The 23,117-nt window shown below is 42.1% G+C and overlaps 1 protein-coding gene across 1 annotated transcript; it reads left to right on the forward strand.

The window, feature by feature from the left end:
- The first annotated feature begins 2,309 nt into the window (after positions 1 to 2,309).
- On the forward strand, positions 2,310 to 22,304 carry APOD (apolipoprotein D). The gene is made up of 5 exons (XM_004424552.3): positions 2,310 to 2,389; positions 6,021 to 6,171; positions 15,588 to 15,709; positions 19,029 to 19,117; positions 22,013 to 22,304. The coding sequence occupies exons 2-5, from the start codon at positions 6,049 to 6,051 to the stop codon at positions 22,246 to 22,248; spliced, it is 570 nt and encodes a 189-aa protein (XP_004424609.1). The 5' UTR covers positions 2,310 to 2,389; positions 6,021 to 6,048; the 3' UTR covers positions 22,249 to 22,304.
- The last annotated feature ends 813 nt before the right edge of the window (positions 22,305 to 23,117 follow it).

Below are 23,117 nucleotides of genomic sequence, written 5' to 3' on the forward strand. Positions count from 1 at the left end.
CAAATGTATACTATTTTGGAATTAAAAAAATAAAGAGTCATTTAGAACATAGGTCTGACTTGTTTTATGATGCTTAAAACATCATAAACATCAAGAACAGTCACTTGTTCTTGACGCTACATTCCAGACACAGGTGAAGACAGGATTTCCCTAAATTATATCATTTTGCCAACTTTTACAGAAAAAAATCAACTAAGACCCAGAAAGATGTGATGTTTCTCATGCTGTGACTCCTAGACTAGTACCTCAGCTCTATGGTGCTTGTTTCAAGGCTGAGGAATAAAATACATAACTATATCCATCTCCGGCTTACACATTTGGAACTTTAGCAACATTGCTTTGTGGAAAACTGTGCAACTCTTTAGAGTAGAGGGAAATACCCTTTTTATGAGGTTGACAAGAGGCTAATTGTGTATTTCTTCAATGACAGGCAATTCTTGGTGACAAATGTGATGCGGGTAAATAAAACACAGAAATTTACAGGCTAGTACTTTCTCAGGAAAACAGTTCAAATAGAAGTCTCTTGAATATTACATCCAGTTCTTTTGCATATCTTAGAATACCAGTAAATTCTTTGACTAAATAAGTCCCTTCCATTCAATTTACGAGTATTTATCAGGCACTTATGATGTGCTCTGGCCACTGGGGATACAGCAGTAAGTCAACGAGACAAATTCTCTGCATTCGTGGAGCTTATTTCTTACAGGGGAAAACACAATAAGCAAGAAAATACATAAATAAAGGTATAATTTCAGGTAAAGAAATAATTAGAGGCCGGCCCCATGGCTTAGCGGTTAAGTGCTCGCGCTCTGCTACTGGCGGCCCGGGTTCGGATCCCAGGCGCGCACCGACGCACCACTTCTCCGGTCATGCTGAGGCCGCGTCCCACATACAGCAACTAGAAGGATGTGCAACTATGATGTACAACTATCTACTGGGGCTTTGAGGAAAAAAAAAAGGAGGAGGATTGGCAATAGATGTTAGCTCAGAGCTGGTCTTCCTCAGCAAAAAAGAGGAGGATTAGCGTGGATGTTAGCTCAGGGCTGATCTTCCTCACCAAAAAAAAAAAAAAAAAAAAAAAGTTCAAAAAAAAAAAGAAATAATTAGGATATAATGAAGCAGGTAAAATGATAGCAACAAAGAGTACTATTTTTGAAAGTTCAGGAAGGCCTTTTAAAGGAAGTGACATTTGAGCAGGGACATGGAGTGAGGGAGGCAGCCGTGCAGAGGTCTGAGGGAAGGCATTACAAGAGTACAGCAAGAGTCAGTGCCCTGAACAGGAATAAGTATTCCTTATTTTCCTGAAAAGATAAGGAACATCCCAAAGAAAGCGCTCTCGAAATTTGATACATTAAGGATTCACTCTATTATTGTTGTTTTTTTAATGTTTAGAAGACCTAGTACTGTAAATTTCTATTGCTTACAAAGTTGAGAAAGAATTTTATTTAGGAATCTAAGTCTACTACAAGGGTACTCTCTTACCTATATGCCACTAAAAATACCTCCCACCTATCACAAAGACACAGAATCCAATTCATAAGAGTCAAAGCTGTTCATTCCACAGAGAGAGATGAGGTCCAACCGAAAGTGCCCCTGGGCTTAAATCTGCACACCCGCACCCTTACCCCAAGCAGTAACTGGCTGCCTAGAATATGTAGCTGGGAGGATCATAAAAGGTACAGACAGAGGAGCTGCAGAGGACATCTTTAGCAGCTTTTAGCCCCAACTATTACAGAACTGGCATCTCCCCTAGACACCCAGCCCTGGTGGAGACAGAAATGACAGTCTCTACTTCACAAAGAGGCTCAGAGAAGCGGGTGGCTTGCCCAGGATCACACAGAAAGCCAGCTCTAGCTCCTAACCTTCGCTCTGTTGCCCGAGCCCCATTCCGGGCCAGGGACCACACAGGGTGGAATTCATGCTCCATTTTGGGAAACAGGATTGTTGACTTTTCATTTACCCAAAAATGAAAAATAAATACCAGATGTTTGAAAACATGTTGCAACTCATCTTACTGGAACTTAAAAGTGCATCTGACTGAGAAAATTAAATTAGAAAAGCCACATAGCAAAAAAGATGTTTCCAGTAAAATACACTTTGTCTTTCTCACAGACACACAAACAATATCTCATTGTTTCTTCTTCAGGGAGCAGCTGTGAAGGAAATTCGGGGGGGAGGTTGGACATAACATCCCATCTTTGTGTTTCATACAGAGCTGAGATTTTAGGCCAGCCTTCCTGAACTGTAGGGGGTGTGGCATGCATTAAAATTGAACATCAGTGACCAGATGAAGCTTATAAAATAGCTCGGGAGAAGCCAGTCTCCAAGACAAGGCATCTCAAATCGGACGGTTTTGCATGTGGAAACTGCCTTCGTCTTGATAAAAACGGTATGTACTGTATTTCTAATTTTCATTTATGATAAATAATGCTTAAAATAGAGACCGTCTTGACTTTCGGTTGCCCTTTTTCAGCTAAAAATAATAACTAACACAACTGAGGGCTTGTGCCAGTAGCTCTGCTGACTTGGTCTCATTTTTCCTCAGACAACCTTACAAGGTACATATTATTAGTGCCATTTTTCAGGTGAGGAAACTGAGGTTCCGATATCCTGTGCAACAGGCCTAACACTGCCAACAAATGTCAGAGCTGGGGTGCCAACCCGATGCTGACTCCCCTCAAAGTCTTCTGCTTGCACTATGCACCCCCTCTATACTATATGACACAGTGAGAAAATTTTCCATATACCAAAAATGTACTAGTTGAATTCTCAGGGAGTTGGTATCCGACTGTGCACTACAATAAAATTAACTGAAAAGTGAACTGGAATTAATTTTGTGAATAGAAAATGAATTTAACAATACAGCACAAAAATATTTTCTTCAAAAGATATGTTTTCTTGTTAGATTTAATAGCTAAATGGGTTTTTAGGACCAAATGTGTTGTGGAAATGTGTTTTATTTTGCCACGTGAAATCTAAAAATCTAGTTCCTAATGTTCTGCAGCCCCTTGAGATCACGGACAAGGTCTAACATCCAGGCTTAGTTAAGAGCTCGGGCTCTTAGGAGTTGGGCGTAAGCTCTGGCTTCACAGCTTACCAGGAAGTAACCTGGGCAAATTAACCTCATTGAGTACCACGAGAATGTCATCCAGGTCCCTTCCAGATAGGGTGTGGTGGAGACTCGGTATTCAGTGCATAGCACACGTGAAATGGTGAGGCCAGGGTTTCTCCATGGAAAAGTTCAATGAGAGTGAGCAGCGACTTAAAGAGTCAGTGCTGGCCCAGGATGCACTGTAACCTTAATAGCATTACTTCTAAATTATTTAATATTCAGTTAAAATAATATTTAAATCATATTTTTTTTTTTAAGTATTTCAACTCTCCTCCTTAGGACAAGCTTCCCACTAGTGTTAGAAGAAGATGCAAAAATATATGTCATGTATAGCCAAGTTCATAGGTATACGTTGATAATGTGATTTACCCCCAGAATGTGCTCAATAAGTGTTGGGTGAATTAGAATGGAAGAGGCACTGAAAAAAGTCATGGATGCTATCAACCCTTTCTCTCACAAAAAGTTTTAACTATAGGAATAAAACTAGTGCAATAAAGAGTCATCTTTGGAAGAGATGCAATCAAGGGGAATTAGCCTTGCTCTGAAATCCTCCTACAGAGCTAAAGAACAAGGTTTCAGCCCACATTAGAACATTCTGTAATAAGATAGTTGTCAGAATAAGACATGGAACCGACTTTTGGTGTAACTGTCACATGGTGAAGTGAGACTCATCAGGTTACAGAGGTAGGTGTTTATTGAAAGCCACCAAAGGTAGTCTGCAGAAGGAAGCATGGCTTAGGGGCGCTGCAGAATGGAGAGCTGGAGATGGGGCCCTAGTCCCAGCTCTCTGCCCCACTCTGGGCCCCAGCTTCCCCATTGGTACGCCTGAGGGGAGAAATTGGATAAATGACCTGTAAGGTCTTGTCCAGTTTGGGGGGCCCTGTAGAATGTGCATAATGTGTGGCCATCCTTTGAGGTTAGATCTTCTGGGCAAGGCCCTGGGCTTGGAGCATCCTGGGGGCCAAGAATAGAGCTCTAGTGGTTCTAAGAAGCTCTTGGAAATGGATGCAAATTTTTGTGGGTTTAGGCTGGGTTTCTGCAAATCCATCATCCACTGAAAGGTTGAAAGACAGTGTTGTTTACATGGTGGTAGGGGCTGATGGGAAACGGAGCCTTAAAGACTAAGGAAGGTGGTCCCACCGAAGACTTGCTCAAGGGGGGCTCAGCGACCACCCTTACCCCACCATCCACCCCACCACCTTCCCCACCCCTCCACCTCCCATCCCCCATTCCAGCTGGCAACTTTTACTCATTATGTAACCATTCTTTTGAAAACCAGAAGAAACCTCCAGAAGAAAAGCTATTGATTATTACAGGTTATTTGGAGGTTTAGAGACTCATAATAAAGTGGTTATAATTATTCCTATTATGACACATCCTTTTAAATGCTCATATCTGAGAACATTTTGCTTGCGTTGATTCACTGCTCTTCATCCCAGGGAGGAAGGCAAAGAGCTGGAAATAGCTCTTGTGCAACTACAGGCAAGGAGTCACAAGGAAGACTGAAAACAAGTCAGTGAAACAAGCAGGGAGCTGCCCAGGCTGCTCGTACCCTGCCAACAGCGCTGCAGCCTCCCACTCCTGCCCTCTGCCCCTCCTCAAAGCAGCTTCAGCTGCCAAGGCCGCTGGGCTGAAATGCTTGTTGCACAGTTACACGTCAGCGGCCAGTCCTTCTCTGGTTAACGCACGCCATCTATGGAAAATACCCCCAATAGAATGTCCAACGAAAGAAATTCAGGAAACAATAATTTGTTTTGGCTTTTCATAGTAACAATAACTAGCATGTATTGAGCATTCTCTCTGTGTCAGACACTGTTCCAAATGCTTTTTTTTTTTCTGTCTTTTCTTTTCTTTTTTTTTTTTTTTTTGTGAGGAAGATCAGCCCTGAGCTAACATCCATGCCAATCCTCCTCTTTTTGCTGAGGAAGGCCGGCCCTGAGCTAACATCTATTGCCAATCCTCCTCCTTTTTTCCCCAAAGCCCCAGTAGATAGTTGTATGTCATAATTGCATATCCTTCTAGTTGCTATATGTGGGACGCGGCCTCAGCATGACCGGAGAAGCGGTGCGTTGGTGCGCGCCTGGGATCCCAACCCGGGCTGCCAGTAGCGGAGCGCGCGCACTTAACCACTAAGCCACGGGGCCAGCCCCCTAAATGCTCTTTCTATATTATCTCATTTAATTCTCTTGAAACTTCATGAGGTTGGTATGATTGTTATTCCCACTTCATAAACACAGAAACTGAAGCATCAATCGCACACTTATACTCAGGATGTGCAGAGCCAGAATTCAAACCTGGGCAGGGTGACCTGGGGTCCCCAGCACGCTGCTCTCTGTTAAGGCCTCCGGGCCTACTCCCGGGTTAGCAAACAGCCAAGCAAGATGGGGCGGGGGTGGGAGGAAGCTCAAGGAGCCATTTCTCTAATGAATCTCATAAGGTGCTAAATGTTATGCATGGTTTGTTTTCGTTTTTTCTCTCTCTCATGGTTCACTTCACGGTTTCAATCTTTTCCTTTGCCCAGCCCCCCTTCCACATTGTTTCTCTTCATTCCACAAGTATCCACTGCGCCTGACACCATGAGGTTCTGTGAGTGAGTCCAAGGAGAACGGACACGGTGCCCATCCTTGAAAAATGCATAATTAGGGAAGGGGGTTGCAAAATAAATACAACAAACTATTACCAGGTAGACTGTGCTCCAAATGGAGGTACAAAAGGTTCTGAGAGCGGCTCACAGGGAGGAAGGCCTCACAGGGCTGCTGACACTTCAGGTGGCACCGTAGGATGAGCGGTCAGACAGACTGAGTAGGAGGCCTGCCCACTGATGGCCAGCCCGGAAATCTCTCTCTGGTCACTGCGTGTCCTCGGAAGGCTCAGAACGACTCCAGCGGCTTTGTTTCCCCCGCTCCAGGTTCCATCGACAGCCACCCAGCCCCACGATGGTGACGGCGCTGCTGCTGCTTCCCGCGCTGGCTGGCCTCTTCGGAGCGGCTGAGGGACAGGCGTTCCACCTCGGGAGATGCCCCACTCCTCCAGTGCAGGAGAATTTTGACGTGACTAAGGTGTGGTAAAAGGCTCAACTCCCCTTGTTTTGCTGTCTCCTGTTTGAATAAGCATTCTACAAGGTTTGGTTTTATTATTCTGCTTTGATGGCCACAGCAAGCCTTGGGGTACTTATCTTATTTAGGGTTCCCCCATAGCAGACTCTGAGACAAGAACTAGGAGCAGAGAGTTTTTGGAAGATCCCAGGAAGCACGAGTGGGCATGTAGGGAAACTGAGAGAGAAAGGGCAGAAAAGCAACAAAACGTTTGTCCATGAGCAGGTTACTCTGTGAACAGCGGGGTTCAATCCTGCTGGGGATCCTCTGAGGAAACGTGTAGAAGGTGCCTCAGGTTGTCCCACAGACGGATGTAGGTGGGCCGTGGGAGCTCTCGTGGCCCTGGTAAAGCCGTCTGGCAGAGAAGGAGATGCAGGGGCTCAAGGGGGAAGCTGGTAGCGTGTATGGGAACTGTCCACTGTGGCTGAGGTGACCTCAGAGGTGGGCTGAGAGGATGTGGGACAGGGCATCAACAGCAGCTCCTGCAGTCCTATTATCCCCATTCTACAGATGGAGAGGCTGAATGTCAGAGAGCTTACGGCCTACCCAGGTCACACAGCTAATAAATGCAGAGTGGGCTTCAAAACTAGGCTTCCCAGTAGTGCAGGACACCCAAGAGTCACTCAAAGAGGGCCTAGGAGAGGACAGAACTCCCCACGGGGATTTCTTGTTACCCGCCCTCAAAATATAGCCATATAACCAGCCCCCCGCCTTATATGGCTTTTCTTCCTGGGATCAGGTGCATCTTTACTGTACGTATGTATGGCTGGTGGGGAGGGAACAGCAGGAAGAGGCAGCTATTGGATGACATAACTCAGAGGCTCCAATTGCTGCTAACTCATGCCTAGAATCCCCTTGTTAAGACATCTTCTTCTTAGTAGAAGGTTTGGATCTCATTTAGGAAGCAACACACTTGTTTGAGTAACCTTCAAGTTGTTATCAGTCACTCACACCTCAGTGTGAATGAGCATTTGGACCTCACAGGGGATGGGTTAGGTAGAGGTGTGATGGGAGAGAGCGCAAAGCCTGAAGTGGGTGGGGACGGAGCAACATCAGTAGAGAGCTCACACAGGGGAGGTAGGAAGGCGAGATATAGTACACTGAAGTTTACATTGACTTACTCCATTAATTATTAAGGGCTGATTACTTTATTCAGGTAACCCTAGTAGTCCACAGGGGGCTTTACAAAAAAAAACCCAGAGAATTTGAGTTATGTTCCAGTTTTTGGGTAAAAATCCAGAAACACTTTGGAAATTATAATTGATCTGTATTTACAAAAGTCCTTTGAGAAATAAAGCAGGATGTTTAAAATAATAGTTGTATTGAGATATAATTCATATACTGTATAATTCGCTTTCACTTTTAAAAGTGGTTTAAAGTGGTTTTTGCTTTCAGTGGTTTTTAGTATATTCATAGAGTTATGAAATCATCACCACTATCAATTTTAGAACAGTTTCATCATCCTACGAAGAAACCCTATACCCATTAACAGTCACTCCCCATTTGTCCCCAACCCTCCCTGCCCCAGGCAACCAATAATCTATTTTCTGTCTCTGAATTTGCCTATTCTGGACATGTCATAGAAATGGAATCATACAACATGTGATCTTTTGTGACTGACTCCTTTTACTCCACGTGATGTTTTCAAGGTTCATCCGTGTTGTCGTATGTATCTGTACGTCATTCCTTTTCACTGCCGAATAATGTTCTACTGTATGGATTATGCCACATTTTATTTATCTGTTCATCATTTGGGTTGTTTACACTTTTTGATTGCTATTTGCATTGATGGATGTACAAGGTTTTTTTGTTTGTGTGTTTGAATTTTTTGTAGGGTTTTTTGTGAACATATATTTTCAGTTCTCCTGGTACAATTGCTAAATCATATGGTTTCTCCTTTTGAGAAACTGCCAGACTATTTTCCAAAAGAGCTGCACCATTTTACTTTCCCACCAGCAGTGTATAATTCCAATTTCTCCAAATCTTTGCCCACACTTGTTATTGTCATCCTTTTTCATTATAGCCATTTTTGGTGGATATGAATTGGTATCTCACTGTATTTTTATTTGCATCTCTCTAATGGCTGATGACATTAAACATCTTTTCATGTGCTGATTGGCACTTGGCACTTGGCCATTTGTCTATCTTCTTTGGAGAAATGTCTATTCACGTCTTTTGCCCATTTTTTAACTGGGTTATTTATGTTTTAATTATTGAGAAATGAGTTCTTTATACATTTTACAAGTCCCTTATCAGATATCTGATTTGCAAATATTTTCTTCCATTCTGTGGATTGTCTTTTCACTTTATTGATGTGTCCTTTGAAGCACAAAAGTTTTTAATATTAATGAAGTCCAATTTATTTATTTTTTCTTTTTGTGCTTGTGCTTTTGGTATCGTATCTAAAACACCATCGCCTAATCCAAGGTTATGAAGATTTACTTTCGCATTTTCTTCTAAGAATTTTGTAGTTTTAGTTCTTACATTTAAGCTTTGATCCATTTTAAGTTAAATTTTGTATATAGTATGATGTAGGGGACCAACATCATTCCTTTGCATGTAAGTATCCAGTTGTCCCAGAACTATTTATTGAGGAGAATATTCTTTTTCCATTGAATAGTCTTGGCATCCTTGACAAAAATCAATTGACCATATATGTAAGAGTATATTTTTTGAACTCTCAATTCTATTCTATTGATTTAATATGTCTGTCCTTATGCCAGTATTATACAGTCTTGATTACTATAGCTTTATAGTAAGATTTTTTTTCTTTTTTTTTAATTTTTATTTATTTATTTTTTCCCCCAAAGCCCCAGTAGATAGTTGTATGTCATAGCTGCACATCCTTCTAGTTGCTGTATGTGGGACGTGGCCTCAGCATGGCCGGAGAAGCGGTGCATCAGTGCACGCCCGGGATCCAAACCCAGGCCGCCAGCAGCGAAGCGCGCGCACTTAACTGCTAAGCCACGGGGCTGGCCCTATAGTAAGTCTTAAAATCAGAACATATGAGTCCTCCAACTTTGTTCTTCTGGCTATTCTGGGTCCTTTGCATTTCCATATGAATTTTAGGATCAGTTTATCAATTTCTGCAAAGAAGCCATTTGGGGTTTTGATAGAGATTGCATTGAATCTGTAGATTAATTTGGGGAGCATTGCCATCTTAACAATTTTAAGTCCTCTAATCCATGAACATAGGGTATCTTTTCACTTGCTTAGATATTCTTTAATTTCTTTCAACAATGTTTTATAGTTTTCAGAATACAAGTTCAGCATTTCTTCAGTTAAATTTACTCTTAAGGGGGCCGGCCTGTGGCTTAGCGGTTAAGTGCGCGCGCTCTGCTGCTGGCGGCCTGGTTTTGGATCCCAGGCGCGCACCGACGCACCGCTTCACCAGCCATGCTGAGGCCCTGTCGCACGTACAGCAACTAGAAGGACGTGCAGCTATGACATACAACTAGCTACTGGGGCTTTGGGGGAAAAAAGTAAATAAATAAAATTATTAAAAAAAAATTACTCAAGTATTTTATTCTTTTGATGCTATTGTAAATGGAATTTTCTTGATTTCATTTGCAGATTGTTCACTGTAAGTATAGAAATACATTTGGTTTCTGTATATTGATCTTATATCCTTTACCCTTGTTGAATTCATTTATTAGTTCTAATAGTGTGTGTGTGTGTGTGTGTGTGTGTGTGTGTATTCCTTAGGATTTCCTATATACAAAATCATGTCATCTGCAAACAGAGATAGCTTTACCTCTTCTTTTCCAGGATTCTTGTTAAACATTGCATTCTCCTTACTTAGATAGAGACATTGAGACTCAAAAAGATGAAAAGGCCTTCACAAAAATAATATGAGATCATGAGGGAGCATAACATGAAAATCAATCTTCCACCTCTGAGTTTCCTCTTTTCTGGAAAATTATGCTTCCTCAGTTTTAACTGTGGACACTAAAGTCACCTTAACAACAATACAACTCTTTTAAATGCCCTATATAAATAATGAAGCTTGTTCTGAGGATGTCTGTGAAACTAGTTGACCTTTAACCTTATTCCTGGTGCTTTAAATAAATGTGAGGTTCATTGGGGTTATTTGAAAGGTGTATTTTAATAAATGAGTGGAAAATTTATGTCATAAATGTGGACATATATTTGAGCAGAGAACCATGTGACCAAAGCAACACTGTGACCTATTTGCAATATACTCTCATTTCAAATTCTGACTTTTTTTTTTTGAAGAGGTTCTTTTATTCATTATTATTTTTATTTATTTTTATTTTTTTAATTTTTTGTTTATTGCAGTAACATTGGTTTATAACATTGTATAAGTTTCAGGTGTACATCATTATACTTCTATTTCTGCATAGATTGCATCATGTTCACCACCCAAATACTAATTACAACCCATCACCACACACATGTGTCAAATTATCCCTTTCACCCTCCTCCCTCCCCACTTCCCCTCTGGTAACCACCAATCCAATCTCTGTCACTGTGTGTTTGTTTGTTGTTGTTATTATCTACTACTTAATGAGGGAAATCATATGGTATTTGACCTTCTCCCTCTGACTTATTTCACTTTGCATAATACCCTCAATGTCCATCCATGTTGTCACAAATGGCTGGATTTCATCATTTCTTATGGCTGAGTAGTATTCCATTGTGTATATATACCACATCTTCTTTATCCATTCGTCCCTTGATGGGCGCTTAGGTTGCTTCCAAGTCTTGGCTATTGTGAATAACGCTGCAATGAACACAGGGGTGCATGTATCTTTACTCATTGGTGTTTTCAAGTTCTTTGGATAAATACCCAGCAGTGGAATAGCTGGATCATATGGTAGTTCTATCCTTGATTTTTTGAGGAATCTCCATACTGTTTTCCATAGTGGCTGCACCAGTTTGCACTCCCACCAGCAGTGTATGAGAGTTCCCTTCTCTCCACATCCTCTCCAACATATGTTGTTTCCTGTCCTATTAATTATAGCCATTCTGACGGGCGTGAGGTGATATCTCATTGTAGTTTGGATTAGCGTTTCCCTGATAGTTAATGATTTTGAACATCTTTTCATGTGTCTGTTGGCCATCTGTATATCTTCTTTGGAGAAATGTCTGTTCAGGTCTTTTGCCCATTTTTTAATTGGGTTGTTAGTTTTTTTGTTGTTGAGATGTATGAGTTCTTTGTATATTTTGGAGATTAACCCCTTATCAGATGTATGGTTTGCAAATATCTTCTCCCAATTGTTAGGTTGTCTTTTTGTTTTGTTGATGGTTTCCTTTGCTGTGCAGAAGCTTTTTAGTTTGATGTAGTCCCATTTGTTTATTTTTTCTATTGTTTCTCTTGCCCGGTCAGACATGGTGCTTGAAAATATGTTGCTAAGACCGATGTCAAAGAGAGTACTGCGTACGTTTTCTTCTAGAAGTTTCATAGTTTTAGGTCTTACATTCAAGTCTTTAATCCATTTTGAGTTAACTTTTGTGTATGGTGTAAGGTAAGGGTCTACTTTCATTTTTTTGCACGTGGCTATCCAGTTTTCCCAACACCATTTGTTGAAGAGACCTTCTTTTCTCTATTGTATGTTCTTGGCTCCTCTGACGAAGATCAGCTGTCCATAGATGTGTGGGTTTATTTCTGGGCTTTCGATTCCATTCCATTGATCTGTTTGTCTGTTTTTGTGCCAGTACCATGCTGTTTTGGTTATTATAGCTTTGTAGTATATTTTGAAATCAGGGAGTGTGTTACCTCCAGCTTTGTTCTTTTTTCTCAGGATTCCTTTAGCTATTTGGGGTCTTTTGTTCTTCCATATAAATTTTAGGATTCTTTGTTCTATTTCTGTGAAAAATGTTGTTGGAACTTCGATAGGGATTGCATTGAATCTATAGATTGCTTTAGGAAGTATGGACATCTTAACTATGTTAATTCTTCCAAACCAAGAGCAGGGAATATCTTTCCATTTCTTTGTGTCTTCTTCAATTTCTTTCAGCAATGTTTTATAGTTTTCAGTGTACAGATCTTTCACCTCTTTGGTTAAGTTTATTCCTAGGTATTTTATTCTTTTTGTTGCAATTGTAAATGGGATTGTATTCTTAATTTCTCTTTCTGGTACTTCGTTGTTAGTGTATAGAAATGCAACTGATTTTGTATGTTGATTTTGTATCCTGCAACTTTACTGTATTCGTTTATTACTTCTAAAAGTTTTTTGGTGGATTCTTTAGGGTTTTCTATATATAAAATCATGTCATCTGCAAATAGTGACAGTTTCACCTCTTCCTTTCCAATTTGGATTCCTTTTATTTCTTTTTCATGCCTGATTGCTCTGGCTAGGACTTCCAGTACTATGTTAAATAGGAGTGGTGAGAGTGGGCATCCTTGTCTGGTTCCTGTTCTTAGAGGGATAGCTTTCAGTTTTTCACCATTGAGGATGATATTAGCTGTGGGTTTCTCATATATGGCCTTTATTATGTTGAGGTACTTTCCTTCTATACCCATTTTCTTCAGAGTTTTTATCATAAATGGATGCTGTATCTTGTCAAATGCTTTCTCTGCATCTATTGAGATGATCATGTGATTTTTATTCTTCATTTTATTAATATTATGTATTACGTTGATTGATTTGCGAATGTTGAACCATCCCTGCATACCTGGAATAAATCACTCTTGATCATGATGTATAATCTTTTTAATGTATTGTTGTATGCGATTTGCTAGTATTTTGTTGAGGATTTTGCATCAATGTTCATCAGTGATATTGGCCTGTAATTTTCTTTTTTTGGTGTTGTCGTTGTCTGGTTTTGGTATCAGGGTAATGTTGGCTTCGTAGAATGAGTTAGGGAGCTTCCCCCCATCCTCAATTTTTTGGAAGACTTTGACAAGGATAGGTATTAAGTCTTCTTTGAATGTTTGGTAGAATTCACCAGGGAAGCCATCTGGTCCTGGACTTTTATTTTTGGGGAGGTTTTTGATTACTATTTCAATATCCTTATTGGTGATTGGTCTATTCAAATTCTCTACTTCTTCTTGATCCAGTTTTGGAAGATTGTATGATTCTAAGACTTTATCCATTTCTTCCAGATTGTCGAATTGGTTGGCATATAGCTTTTCATAGTATTCTCTTATAATCTTTTGTATTTCTGAGGTGTCTGTTGTAATTTCTCCTCTTTCATTTCTGATTTTACTTATTTGTGCCTTCTCTCTTTTTTTCTTAGTGAGTCTAGCTAAAGGTTTGTCAATTTTGTTTATCTTTTTAAAGAACCAGCTCTTGGTTTTATTAATTTTTCTATTTTTTTAGTCTCTATTTCATTTATTTCTGCTCTGATTTTTATTATTTCCCTTCTTCTGCTGATTTTGGGCTTTGTTTGTTCTTCTTTTTCCAGTTCCTTTAGGTGCATTGTTAGATTGTTTATTTGAGATTTTTCTTGTTTGTTGAGCTAGGCCTGTATTGCTATAAACTTCCCTCTTAGAACTGCTTTTGCTGTATCCCATAAATTCTGGCATGTTGTGTTTTCATTTGCATTTGTCTCCAGATATTTTTTGATTTCTCCTTTGATTTCTTCATTGACCCAATCGTTGTTCAGTAGCATTTTGTTTAATCTCCACGTATTTGTGGCTTTTCTGATTTTCTTCCTATAGTTGATTTCTAGTTTCATACCGTTGTGGTCAGAAATTCTGACTTTTTGAAGGTGAGTACATCTCTTTGACTTTATTCTGTTGAGTAATACATTTTTAAATTTCTAAAATAATTTAAATTAATACTTTGACTAGGTAAATATATTCACATGATTCAAAATTCTAAAAGTACAAAGAACATACAGTGAAAAATTTCCCTCCCACCCCTGAACCCCAGCCTCAGTGTCCCTCTCTGGTAGCAACCAGTAAAAACAGTTTATTGTGTATCTTTTGGGAGATACTGTATACATATACCAACAGATACCTACATAACTGTGGTAGGCAGAATGATGTCCACACCCTAATCCCTGGAACCTGTGAATATGTTACTTCACGTGGAAAAAGGAATTTTGCAGATATGATTAAAGTTAAGGACTTTGAGATGGCAAGATTAGCCTACATTATCCAGGTGGCCCCATCTAATATAAATCCTTAAGAGCAGAGCACCTTTCCCAGCTGTGGTCAGAGCAGTATGATGATGGAACAAGAGTCAGAGATGCAATGAGAGAAGGATTTGAGCTGCTTTTGCTGGTTTTAAAGATGGAGGGAAGGGCTCACCAACCAAGGAATGCAGGTGGCCTCTAGAGCCTCTAGAAAGGAACATAGCCCTGCCAACACCTTGATTTTAGCCTAGTGAGACCCGTGTCAGACTTCTGTTGTATAGCGCCCATAAATTTGTGTTTTAAGCTCGTGGTAATTTGTTAACAATAGAAAACTAACATAATAACCTTTCCCCTCATTTTTACATAAAAGGTAACTTAATATATACACTATTTTGCACCTGGCTGTTTTTCCATTAAATGTATCTTGGAGATAATTGCACATCACTCCTTTAAAAAGAGGCTGTATAACATTCCATTATATTGATGTGCCATCATTTATTTACTCTGTTGCTCACTTAGGCTGTTTCCTGTCTTTTATTATTACAAATAGTACTGCAACGAATAGCCTTATACATACATCATTATTTATTATCAGGAAGATACATTCCCAGAAGTGAAATTGCTGGGCCAGAGGATATGTATTTTTAGTTTTGCTAGATATTGCCAAATTGCCCTCCATGAAGATTGTAAATTGGTGCAGTCTTTTTGCAAGGCAATGTGTGGAAGCATGAGGGTGCCTGTCTTCCCCTGTCCTCACCCACATGGTGGCACACTTCCTTTAGAATTGACTCTGTACACCGAAGTTACAAACTCAGAGCAATCCCCAGTGGAAGAGTGACACGGGTCTTCTAAATCCTCATCACTTGCCAAAAGCCTTTGTGACCAACTCCCTGTGTGGGGTCACGTGAGGAGAATTCAACCAACTCTGGAGTCCCAGCTCCTCACAGTGCACATATCTGACTTTGCACACAATTCAGTTGCCTTGTAGAATCATAAAATGTTTGAGAAGGCAGGCACTTTACATCATCTAGACCAATCCCTTACTTTGACAGAATTTAGAATTTCACCTAGATTTTGGCTGAAGGGGACACTGAGAGCATATCTAAATAAAGAGCACTTTCGGAATAGAATGTGGCATTCAACCAATGCCCACACCTTCAATTCGCTTATTCTCAATTGAATCAATATCTTGTTCAGTCGCTGCTGGGAACAATGCAGCCCATTTTGCCTGGTTTCCCCAGGAAAGGGCTCTGTTCTGAAAGACAACAATGGGGAAGAGTTTGCTGGTCTCCAGAGGGCCACAGGGTTTGCTCTGCTTGTCATTGTCTCTGCAGTATCTTGGAAGATGGTATGAAATTGAGAAGATCCCCGTGAGCTTTGAGAAGGGAAAGTGTATCCAAGCCAACTACTCGCTAATGGAAAACGGAAATGTCAAAGTGATAAACAAGGAGTTGAGGTGAGTGGCTGTGGTTTCAAAGGCACCATGCCTCCTGGAGCCAGCCCTGCAGAGAGCTGTCCTGGGATGCCTGGGTGTCCTTGCAGTCCGGGTCAGGGAGGACACAGTCATTGTTGGGTCTGGACTACCTGCTCACAACAGGTCCTGAGATGAGAGCTTTTGGCAAGCAGTACAGTGGGGACTAGAAGTCACTCGTTCATTTCCATGACCACTTGCTGAGCTCCTATTGTGTACCAGACCCTGTGAGAGGCACTGGGGACTCAACGGTGACACAAACTGCAGGGCTCCTGCTCTCATTGCAAAATAGATACTCTGGTAGCGAAGGACATTGGGGACACTCTTTTCTGACCTCCAAACCAAGAAAGCAGCCTGTTCTATATCAAAGACTGACAGAGGGCATCCAGCTTTGCTTGAACACTTCCAGGGAGTGGGAGCTCATCACCTTCCATGACAGTTTATCCTGTCTCCAAACAGCTTTAACTATTAGAACACTCCTTTTCTTATTAAGCAAGAATCAAATACATACATAGTCACATTCTAGGTTATGTGAACAGAATAGCATATCAAAGTGTACTTTTCTATTACTGAGGGCTTCCAACAGATTGATTTTTGATGCAAAAATTCACACTTTGGAAAGCAAACCTAAATTTAAAAAGATCCCCAGGAAGAACTCCTACCCACCTTCCATCAACAAATATAAGAGCAACAATAAACAACAGCAACTAATATTTATTAAGCACTTCCTATATGCAAGGCACTATTCTGTATGTGTATGTATATATACATGTGTGTACATGTATGTATGTGGATGTAAATGAGTATATGCATTTAATCCCCATAGCAGCCCTGAGGTAGGTACTATTACTAACCCCATTTTTATGGATGAGGAAATGGAATACAAAGAGGTAAAGTAATTTGCCCAAGGGTCACACAGCTTATAAATAATGAAGTTGAGATTCAAACCAGGGCTAAGTGAAATGGGGAAGAGAACAGAAGACAGTTGAAAGAAAGGAAAGGAATGAAGGGTTGTCCTTCTGTTCCAGGATTTGAGAACTGTGTTCAACTTCAGGAAAATGACTACAACCCAGTCTGGAAGTCATTCAGCTCAGAGAAGCTTTCTGTGGCCATCCTATTATCCGCTAAGCTTCCATTAGCCAAAACACAGTGGGTTGACTCCCCGACCCTGCATAAACCAAAGAAACAAAATAAGAATCTTGAGGGCTACTAAAGAAAATTCCAGCTCATTTCAGAGCCCAGGAAGGGCTACAGGAATTGAGATGCAGACACCCAGAAGATCTCACAGGAATTTTATAGGCTCCAAAGTCGCAATGACTTCATTTCAAATATTTTGTCCTATTCTAAGACCAAGAGTAAGACGATGACACAGACCCCAAAACCCAAGAGATTCCCCCACCACTCCTTCGGAGTTGGCCAAGAGCCTTCTTTAACTGCATCCTAAGCATTAGGTCACTCTGCCTCTAGGGTCACACTTATTTAAGACACAAGGACACACGGAGAAAGGTTGTTAGTTCAGGAAAATGGTATAGTTTCTCCTCCCAGGAGTACAGCCAAGTGAGCGGATGGCACGGCAGGGAGTCTGAGCAGAGTACTCTCAGACAGTGTCAGAGAAGTTGAGGACCAAGGCAGCTGGCACAAGGTTGGGAGCAGAAGGGCTCAGGCTTTGAAATTAGACTGTCTGGTTTCGAATCCTGGTTCTATCACTTACTAACAATGTGATCTTAGTTTAGTTATGATAATTTTCTAGGTCTCAGTTTCCTCCTCTGTGAAATGGCAATAATAGTAGAACCTCCCTCCATAAGGTGTTTGAGCATTAAATGAGGTAACACATGTAAAGCACTTAGAACAGTGTTTGGCATGTAGTAATAATTTAATAAATATTGCCTATTATTGTTAATCTGCTGCTACCCTTGAAAATACAAATGCATTTTTCCCATGAACAAATTGTGAGTTTATGATCAGAGACTGGTGTTTTGAAAACTGTTCTGGTGCAAAATGAAAATGATGGTGAAAAGGGGAAAAGTCTTTTGGAAGAGACTGGTTTGTTGCTAAGCAGCTGGATGCAGATAGAAATGGACCATCTTCCCTGGCTGGCTGAGTTCCAGGTGAGAGAGCAGAGCACAGCCTCCAGCCCTACATGATGATAAACAGAAAATGCAATATCCAGGAGCATCAAAGAACATTCCACACCCTCTCATACCTGTTACTTATTGTCTGGTTTCTAGGACATCTGTCACCACTAACCACAGCCTATTGACTTTCTGACACACATTATTGCTCTAATTTTAGTTTGTCTGCCCCTTGAGGACTTATGAACAGGCAGCTCCTCTGTCGGCCTACTTGGAGGAGCACCCTGATGCCTGAGCACCCTCCTTCACTGCCTCCATCCCCAGGCCTTTCCTGTCTCCTCCAGGTCCATGGCGTCATTGGGAGTTATCGCAAAATGGGGCTAGCTCCCATCAAAAGAGTGAAAGCATTTCATCCAATCTAAGACCATCACTTTTAAGACACCCTACTATTTTATATACCACTAAGAAAGAAACGACACTGCTCATTATAAGTATAAGGTGGCATTACTTGTAAAATGCACATTTCTTCACATTTAATGTCTCTGAGAGCTGGATGCCCCTGGGAATCACTGAAATGAGGTGAATGTTCCATCACTGCCTGCTTTTACCTGGCCTACATCGAAATCTCCCATGGAAGATTTCAGAAGTTTGCTGAACTGGAAGAGGTGTCAGAGCTCAGGCATACGAACCCTTTGTGGGACAGATGATGTCACATGATATCACTGAGGACCAAAGAGGAGAAAAGCTTGCAGATCTCCAGACTCCGTGTTTGACATTATTTTCAGTAATCAAGTCAGTCCTTACTTTTCCTTTGGCCCATTCCCATTTTTAAAGAAGTAAATCATCTTAGTGTATTGGGTTGTTTTGTTTGTTTGTTTTTCCCTCCTCTTTTAGTCTCTCTTGATTTGGAGCCTGGGAACAGGAAATGGCCTTGCAGCCCATTGCATACAGTCCAAAACACAGTGTTGAAGTACAAGGGCCTCACGTATTATCCAGTCCTGAAACGTTGCAATTGTTGCTTCTTCTCACCCCGAGGCTCTCTTCCTCCCTTGATCTCAGAGACAGTCACAAAGGAAAGGGGAGGGAATGGAACCAGGGTCTAGCCAGCCTTTGAGAGCCTCTCGAACCAGAAATCACAATGTTGGGCTACCATGGTCCTTAGTGTTAAAAATTTTGCCTTTCCTTGATTTTTGACTTTCAGTGAGTTCAGATTTTTTTTTTACTCATTGCAGATCTGATGGAACCGTGAATCAAATTGAAGGTGAAGTGACCCAGGACAACCTCACGGAGCCAGCCAAGCTGGGAGTTAAGTTTTTCTGGTGTAAGTATCCACTTCTCTCAGGAGGTTTCAGGGACAGGAGATATGAAAACTGAAGGCCAGAGCCCTGGGTTGGAGCATCTGAGCATCATCCTATAACGATCAATACATAATGATTTGTGGATCACCTGCTACATGCCAGGCACTGGGCTGGATGCTGGAGATGCACCGTGAGCAAGACAGCACTGGCCCTTGTCCCTGAGGAGCTTACATCCCAGTGCAGATACTGACAAGTACCCAGGCAATTTACCATAAAACTACAGTAGGTGTTTCTATAGAGGAAGCACGGATTGGAGTGCATTGTGCATGTGCTGGAGGAGACCCAATACAGGCTTGTTTCCCAGAGGAAACTGAGGCCTGAAAAATCAGTAGTTATTAGCAGAACAACTAACATGGGCAAAAGCTTGGAGGCAAGGGAGGACAAGAGTGGAGGTAAGTTTGAGTCTTGGCTCTGCTGCTTTCCAGCCACATTGTTGGGGTTCTTGTGAAATATTTAATCACAGGTATTTGCCCTCTGAGTTCCGGGCTAACGGTGGAATGGACCCAGGCAACAGAGAAAGCACCAAATATTCGTATTATTGCTAATATAGATACACTGGAGAATTCAGCTCAGAACTGTGAGGCTTTCTCATGTCGAAAGTGCTTGGGAGCCCATCTCCCCACCTGTGGGGCAGACACTGACGTCACCAGTTGCAAGAGGAATCACTACTCACCTCCCCCGTGTCCCCATGGATCAAGCCCCTAGAGTGGAGCAGAGAGGAAGTTCTTATTTTACAGACCAAGATAAGAATGCTGGGAGAAGGCGAAAACAGTTCTTCCCACACATACGACTCTAGGCAACTAACTTCACATCTATGCCCAGTGTTGGTAGGATAAACTAGATAACACACAACACATGCTCTGTAAACTGTGAAGGGCTTGTACACATCAGTTTCTCTTATTATTTCTACAAATAAGAAAGTCAAAGTACAGAAAAGCTAGGTGATGTAGACAAGGTCACTGGACTAATTAGAGGCAGAGTTGGGACTAAAACCTAGGTCTCCAGACTCTCAATTGAGAGATGGGCATGGGAGTGAAGGTCAAATATTATGTGCACAACCTTCATAAGGAAGCCTGCAACAGGAGCTATAGCAGGGGCAGGAGCTGTTGGCTGGGGAAGCAGAGAAGAGATTTATTCTGGTTGAAGAGATCAGCTGTTTGCATTGAGTCTTGCAGAGTGTATGGGAGATTATGGGAAAGGATGTTCCAAGTGGAGGGAATGGCATGAGGAAAGGCCTAGAGAAAGAAGCCTGGAGCATGGGAGAGCACATGGAGCGGGAGACAAGACTGGGGAGGGCCTCAAACGCCATCGTAGAGAGTTTGAAGTGCCTTCCATAGGAATAGGAGACTGTTAAAGTTTTCTAACAAAGAGCCATGGGAGTTTTCTTTACTAAGAGGAAATATCTGGGTACATTTATGCTTGAGAACCAGGCCATGTGGGAGGAAGACAGAATGTGCATGCCTGGGTGTGTGCGAGTGGGGCATGACGTTGCTGCTGCTGGAAAAGGTAGAAGATCTATTTTCCCCAAACCACTCAGGTCTGAAGAGCTCTCACTCCATCTGGGAATATACAAAGCAGCTGAAATTCAAAGATAGCAGATATATGATGAATATGTACTCTCATGAGTGAGCCAGGCAGGTGGCACCAACTGTTGAAAAGTAAGTCAGAAACAACGTTCAGTCTAGGCCCTGAGGCCTGGCCCAGGCTTCTGTCCAGACATCCTCCAAGTGTCCTTCTGTTTTCATATTATAAACAGGTAGAAAGTCAGAGGGAGGAGGGTACCTTGGTGGGTGACCATCTGGACTAGTCTTCTTGTGATGTCCTCATAACCAGCTGGGTCCTTGACCCTCAGCCAAGCTCTGACCGTGTACAAACCGCCTCCTTTGTCCAGCAGCTTCTCTTGGCCCTTCATGAGTGCTGAGGTCTGGTTTGACTGGGCAAACAGAGGGATTACTTTTGAGCGGAGGAGGTGGGATGCTTAAAACGCAGGAAAGCAAATCACCCCTGACTTGCGTATGTGTGCAGGTCTTTAGTTCTTATGGGGTCACCACACAGCTGTCTCCCTTTGGGTCCATCTTTCACTTAACTTTAACAAGCTGGGCTATGAGTTTTCCGTGGCTTGCACCTTGGCTGTGGAGGTCAAGTTCACAGAAGAGGTTTCTGGATTCAGATGGAAAGGGTAAATCCTCCATCTCTCCTTTTAAGAACCCCTTTAATCTTGGGCTTTCCACACTATACAGATGTCAATTGATAAATCTCTCTAGGCCCTTTGTGAGGAAGAGCTGATAACCTGTTACCACCTGACTTACCATATTATTAAGAATGGAAGGATTGTCAAAGGTCATGCAGGAAGAAAAACAAACAAACCAACATTAGCCCCTACCTCCTCCCTTAGGCAGGGTCTAGAGGAAGCTGAGTGGTACAGACTCAGAAAACGTGGGGCCCCTGACCTTACAGTCTTGATTCTGTTTAGCTAAGTGGTGCCTCCATTTGCACTACTGCTAAGTGTAGCCTGTCAGTCCAGGGCGTCCAGCCAACCCCCCAGTCACTGTGGGCTTCTGGAGACCAACCTGCCACCAGGGGCAGAGGATCCAAAATGGCTCTGAACTCTTGCTGCACATTAGAATCACTGGGGAGCCTTTAAAAGTAACAACCACCTCTAGAGCAGAATCCAGGGAGGGGGAGGGGGAGATGGGCCTAGTATTTTTCAAAGTTCCCATATGATTCTCCCGCATGAAGCCAGAATTAAGAACCCCTGACCTAGAAAAACGGACCCCAGAGCCTGGCTTCCAGGGTCCTAGAGATGAAGGTTTCTCTTGCCTTGGTCCTTCCTAATGCTGCCCTCCTTTGGTCCTCAGTGATGCCTTCTGCTCCATACTGGGTCCTGGCCACCGACTATGAGAACTACGCCCTTGTGTACTCCTGTACCACAATCATCTGGCTTTTTCATGTGGATCATGTTTGGATCTTGGGAAGAAACCCTTCTCTCCCTCCAGAAACAGTGACCAATCTAAAAGATATCCTGACCGCTAATGACATTGACATTGAGAAAATGACCGTCACAGATCAGGTGAACTGCCCCAAGTCGCTGTAATGAAGCTCTAAAGGGAGGGTGCATTCACTCCATATTCCTTCTTTTGCTTGGCTTTTCCCCCACCCCACCCCACCCACCCACAAACCAACCCACCATGGCAAACCATTGCAAATACCAGAGGGACATTTGACAGCAGAAGCCAGTGGAGAGAAACTCAAGGAAAGTGGGCCCAAACACTTAGCCATGCACCCTGTTACCTTGCAAGCCTAATAATAAACTTGTTGCTGACCTGCTGTGCTCACAGGAGATTCTGAATTGGATTAGTTATTATGGGTTTTTAATTATAAGCTTATGTTTAGAAATCCTTAAGCAGTTATGTTGGAAAAAAGCTAAGCACTGAACAGTTTAAAGGTAACAACCTTGTTTCTGGAAAAGGAAAGCTGATGGCAAAGGCATCTTCTGGGTGATCTGAACCCAGGCGCCCCCATCCTCAGTTGGCACTCCTTTAAGGGGATCATTTGGGGTTTTTGAGTCTCTGACAGGCAGTTTCTTTGTAGTACTTTCTCATAGGAGGTCTTCAGAGTCAGGCTAAAGAATGGGACCATCTTAGGGTCTATGCAAGGAAGAAGAGAAGCTGTGAGGGAGAAGATTGTGGAGATGTTTTTTTAAGAAAATGACTTTTTTTTGGTGGGAGGGAGTCTTTCATTCAACAGATGTTTCCTGAGGCCCCGCTGCATTCCAAGCTTTGAAAAATGGAGACTCCCTGTCCTCCCTCAAAAGCCCACAGACTAGTGAGGGAGACTGACAAGCAAAGATGCAGTTATACTCCCGGCTGAGGACGCAAAAGCAGAGGCATGTGGAGGGAGCCATGGGAGCTCCGAGAAAGTCTCAGCCCCTGCAAGGCACAGGCACCCACAGGGTTGCACAGG

This window comes from Ceratotherium simum, chromosome 15 (assembly GCF_057802395.1).
Source record: "Ceratotherium simum simum isolate JZ-2026a chromosome 15, ASM5780239v1, whole genome shotgun sequence".
Taxonomy (NCBI): Eukaryota; Metazoa; Chordata; class Mammalia; order Perissodactyla; family Rhinocerotidae; genus Ceratotherium; species Ceratotherium simum.

What these genes read in the sequence shown, in the direction of transcription:
- APOD (XM_004424552.3), top strand. Translation starts at nt 6,049, where the DNA reads ATGGTGACGGCGCTGCTGCTGCTTCCCGCGCTGGCTGGCCTCTTCGGA. An exon ending in AGAATTTTGACGTGACTAAG is followed by an intron (nt 6,172 to 15,587) that starts GTGTGGTAAAAG and finishes TTGTCTCTGCAG; the next exon opens with TATCTTGGAAGATGGTATGA. An exon ending in GTGATAAACAAGGAGTTGAG is followed by an intron (nt 15,710 to 19,028) that starts GTGAGTGGCTGT and finishes TACTCATTGCAG; the next exon opens with ATCTGATGGAACCGTGAATC.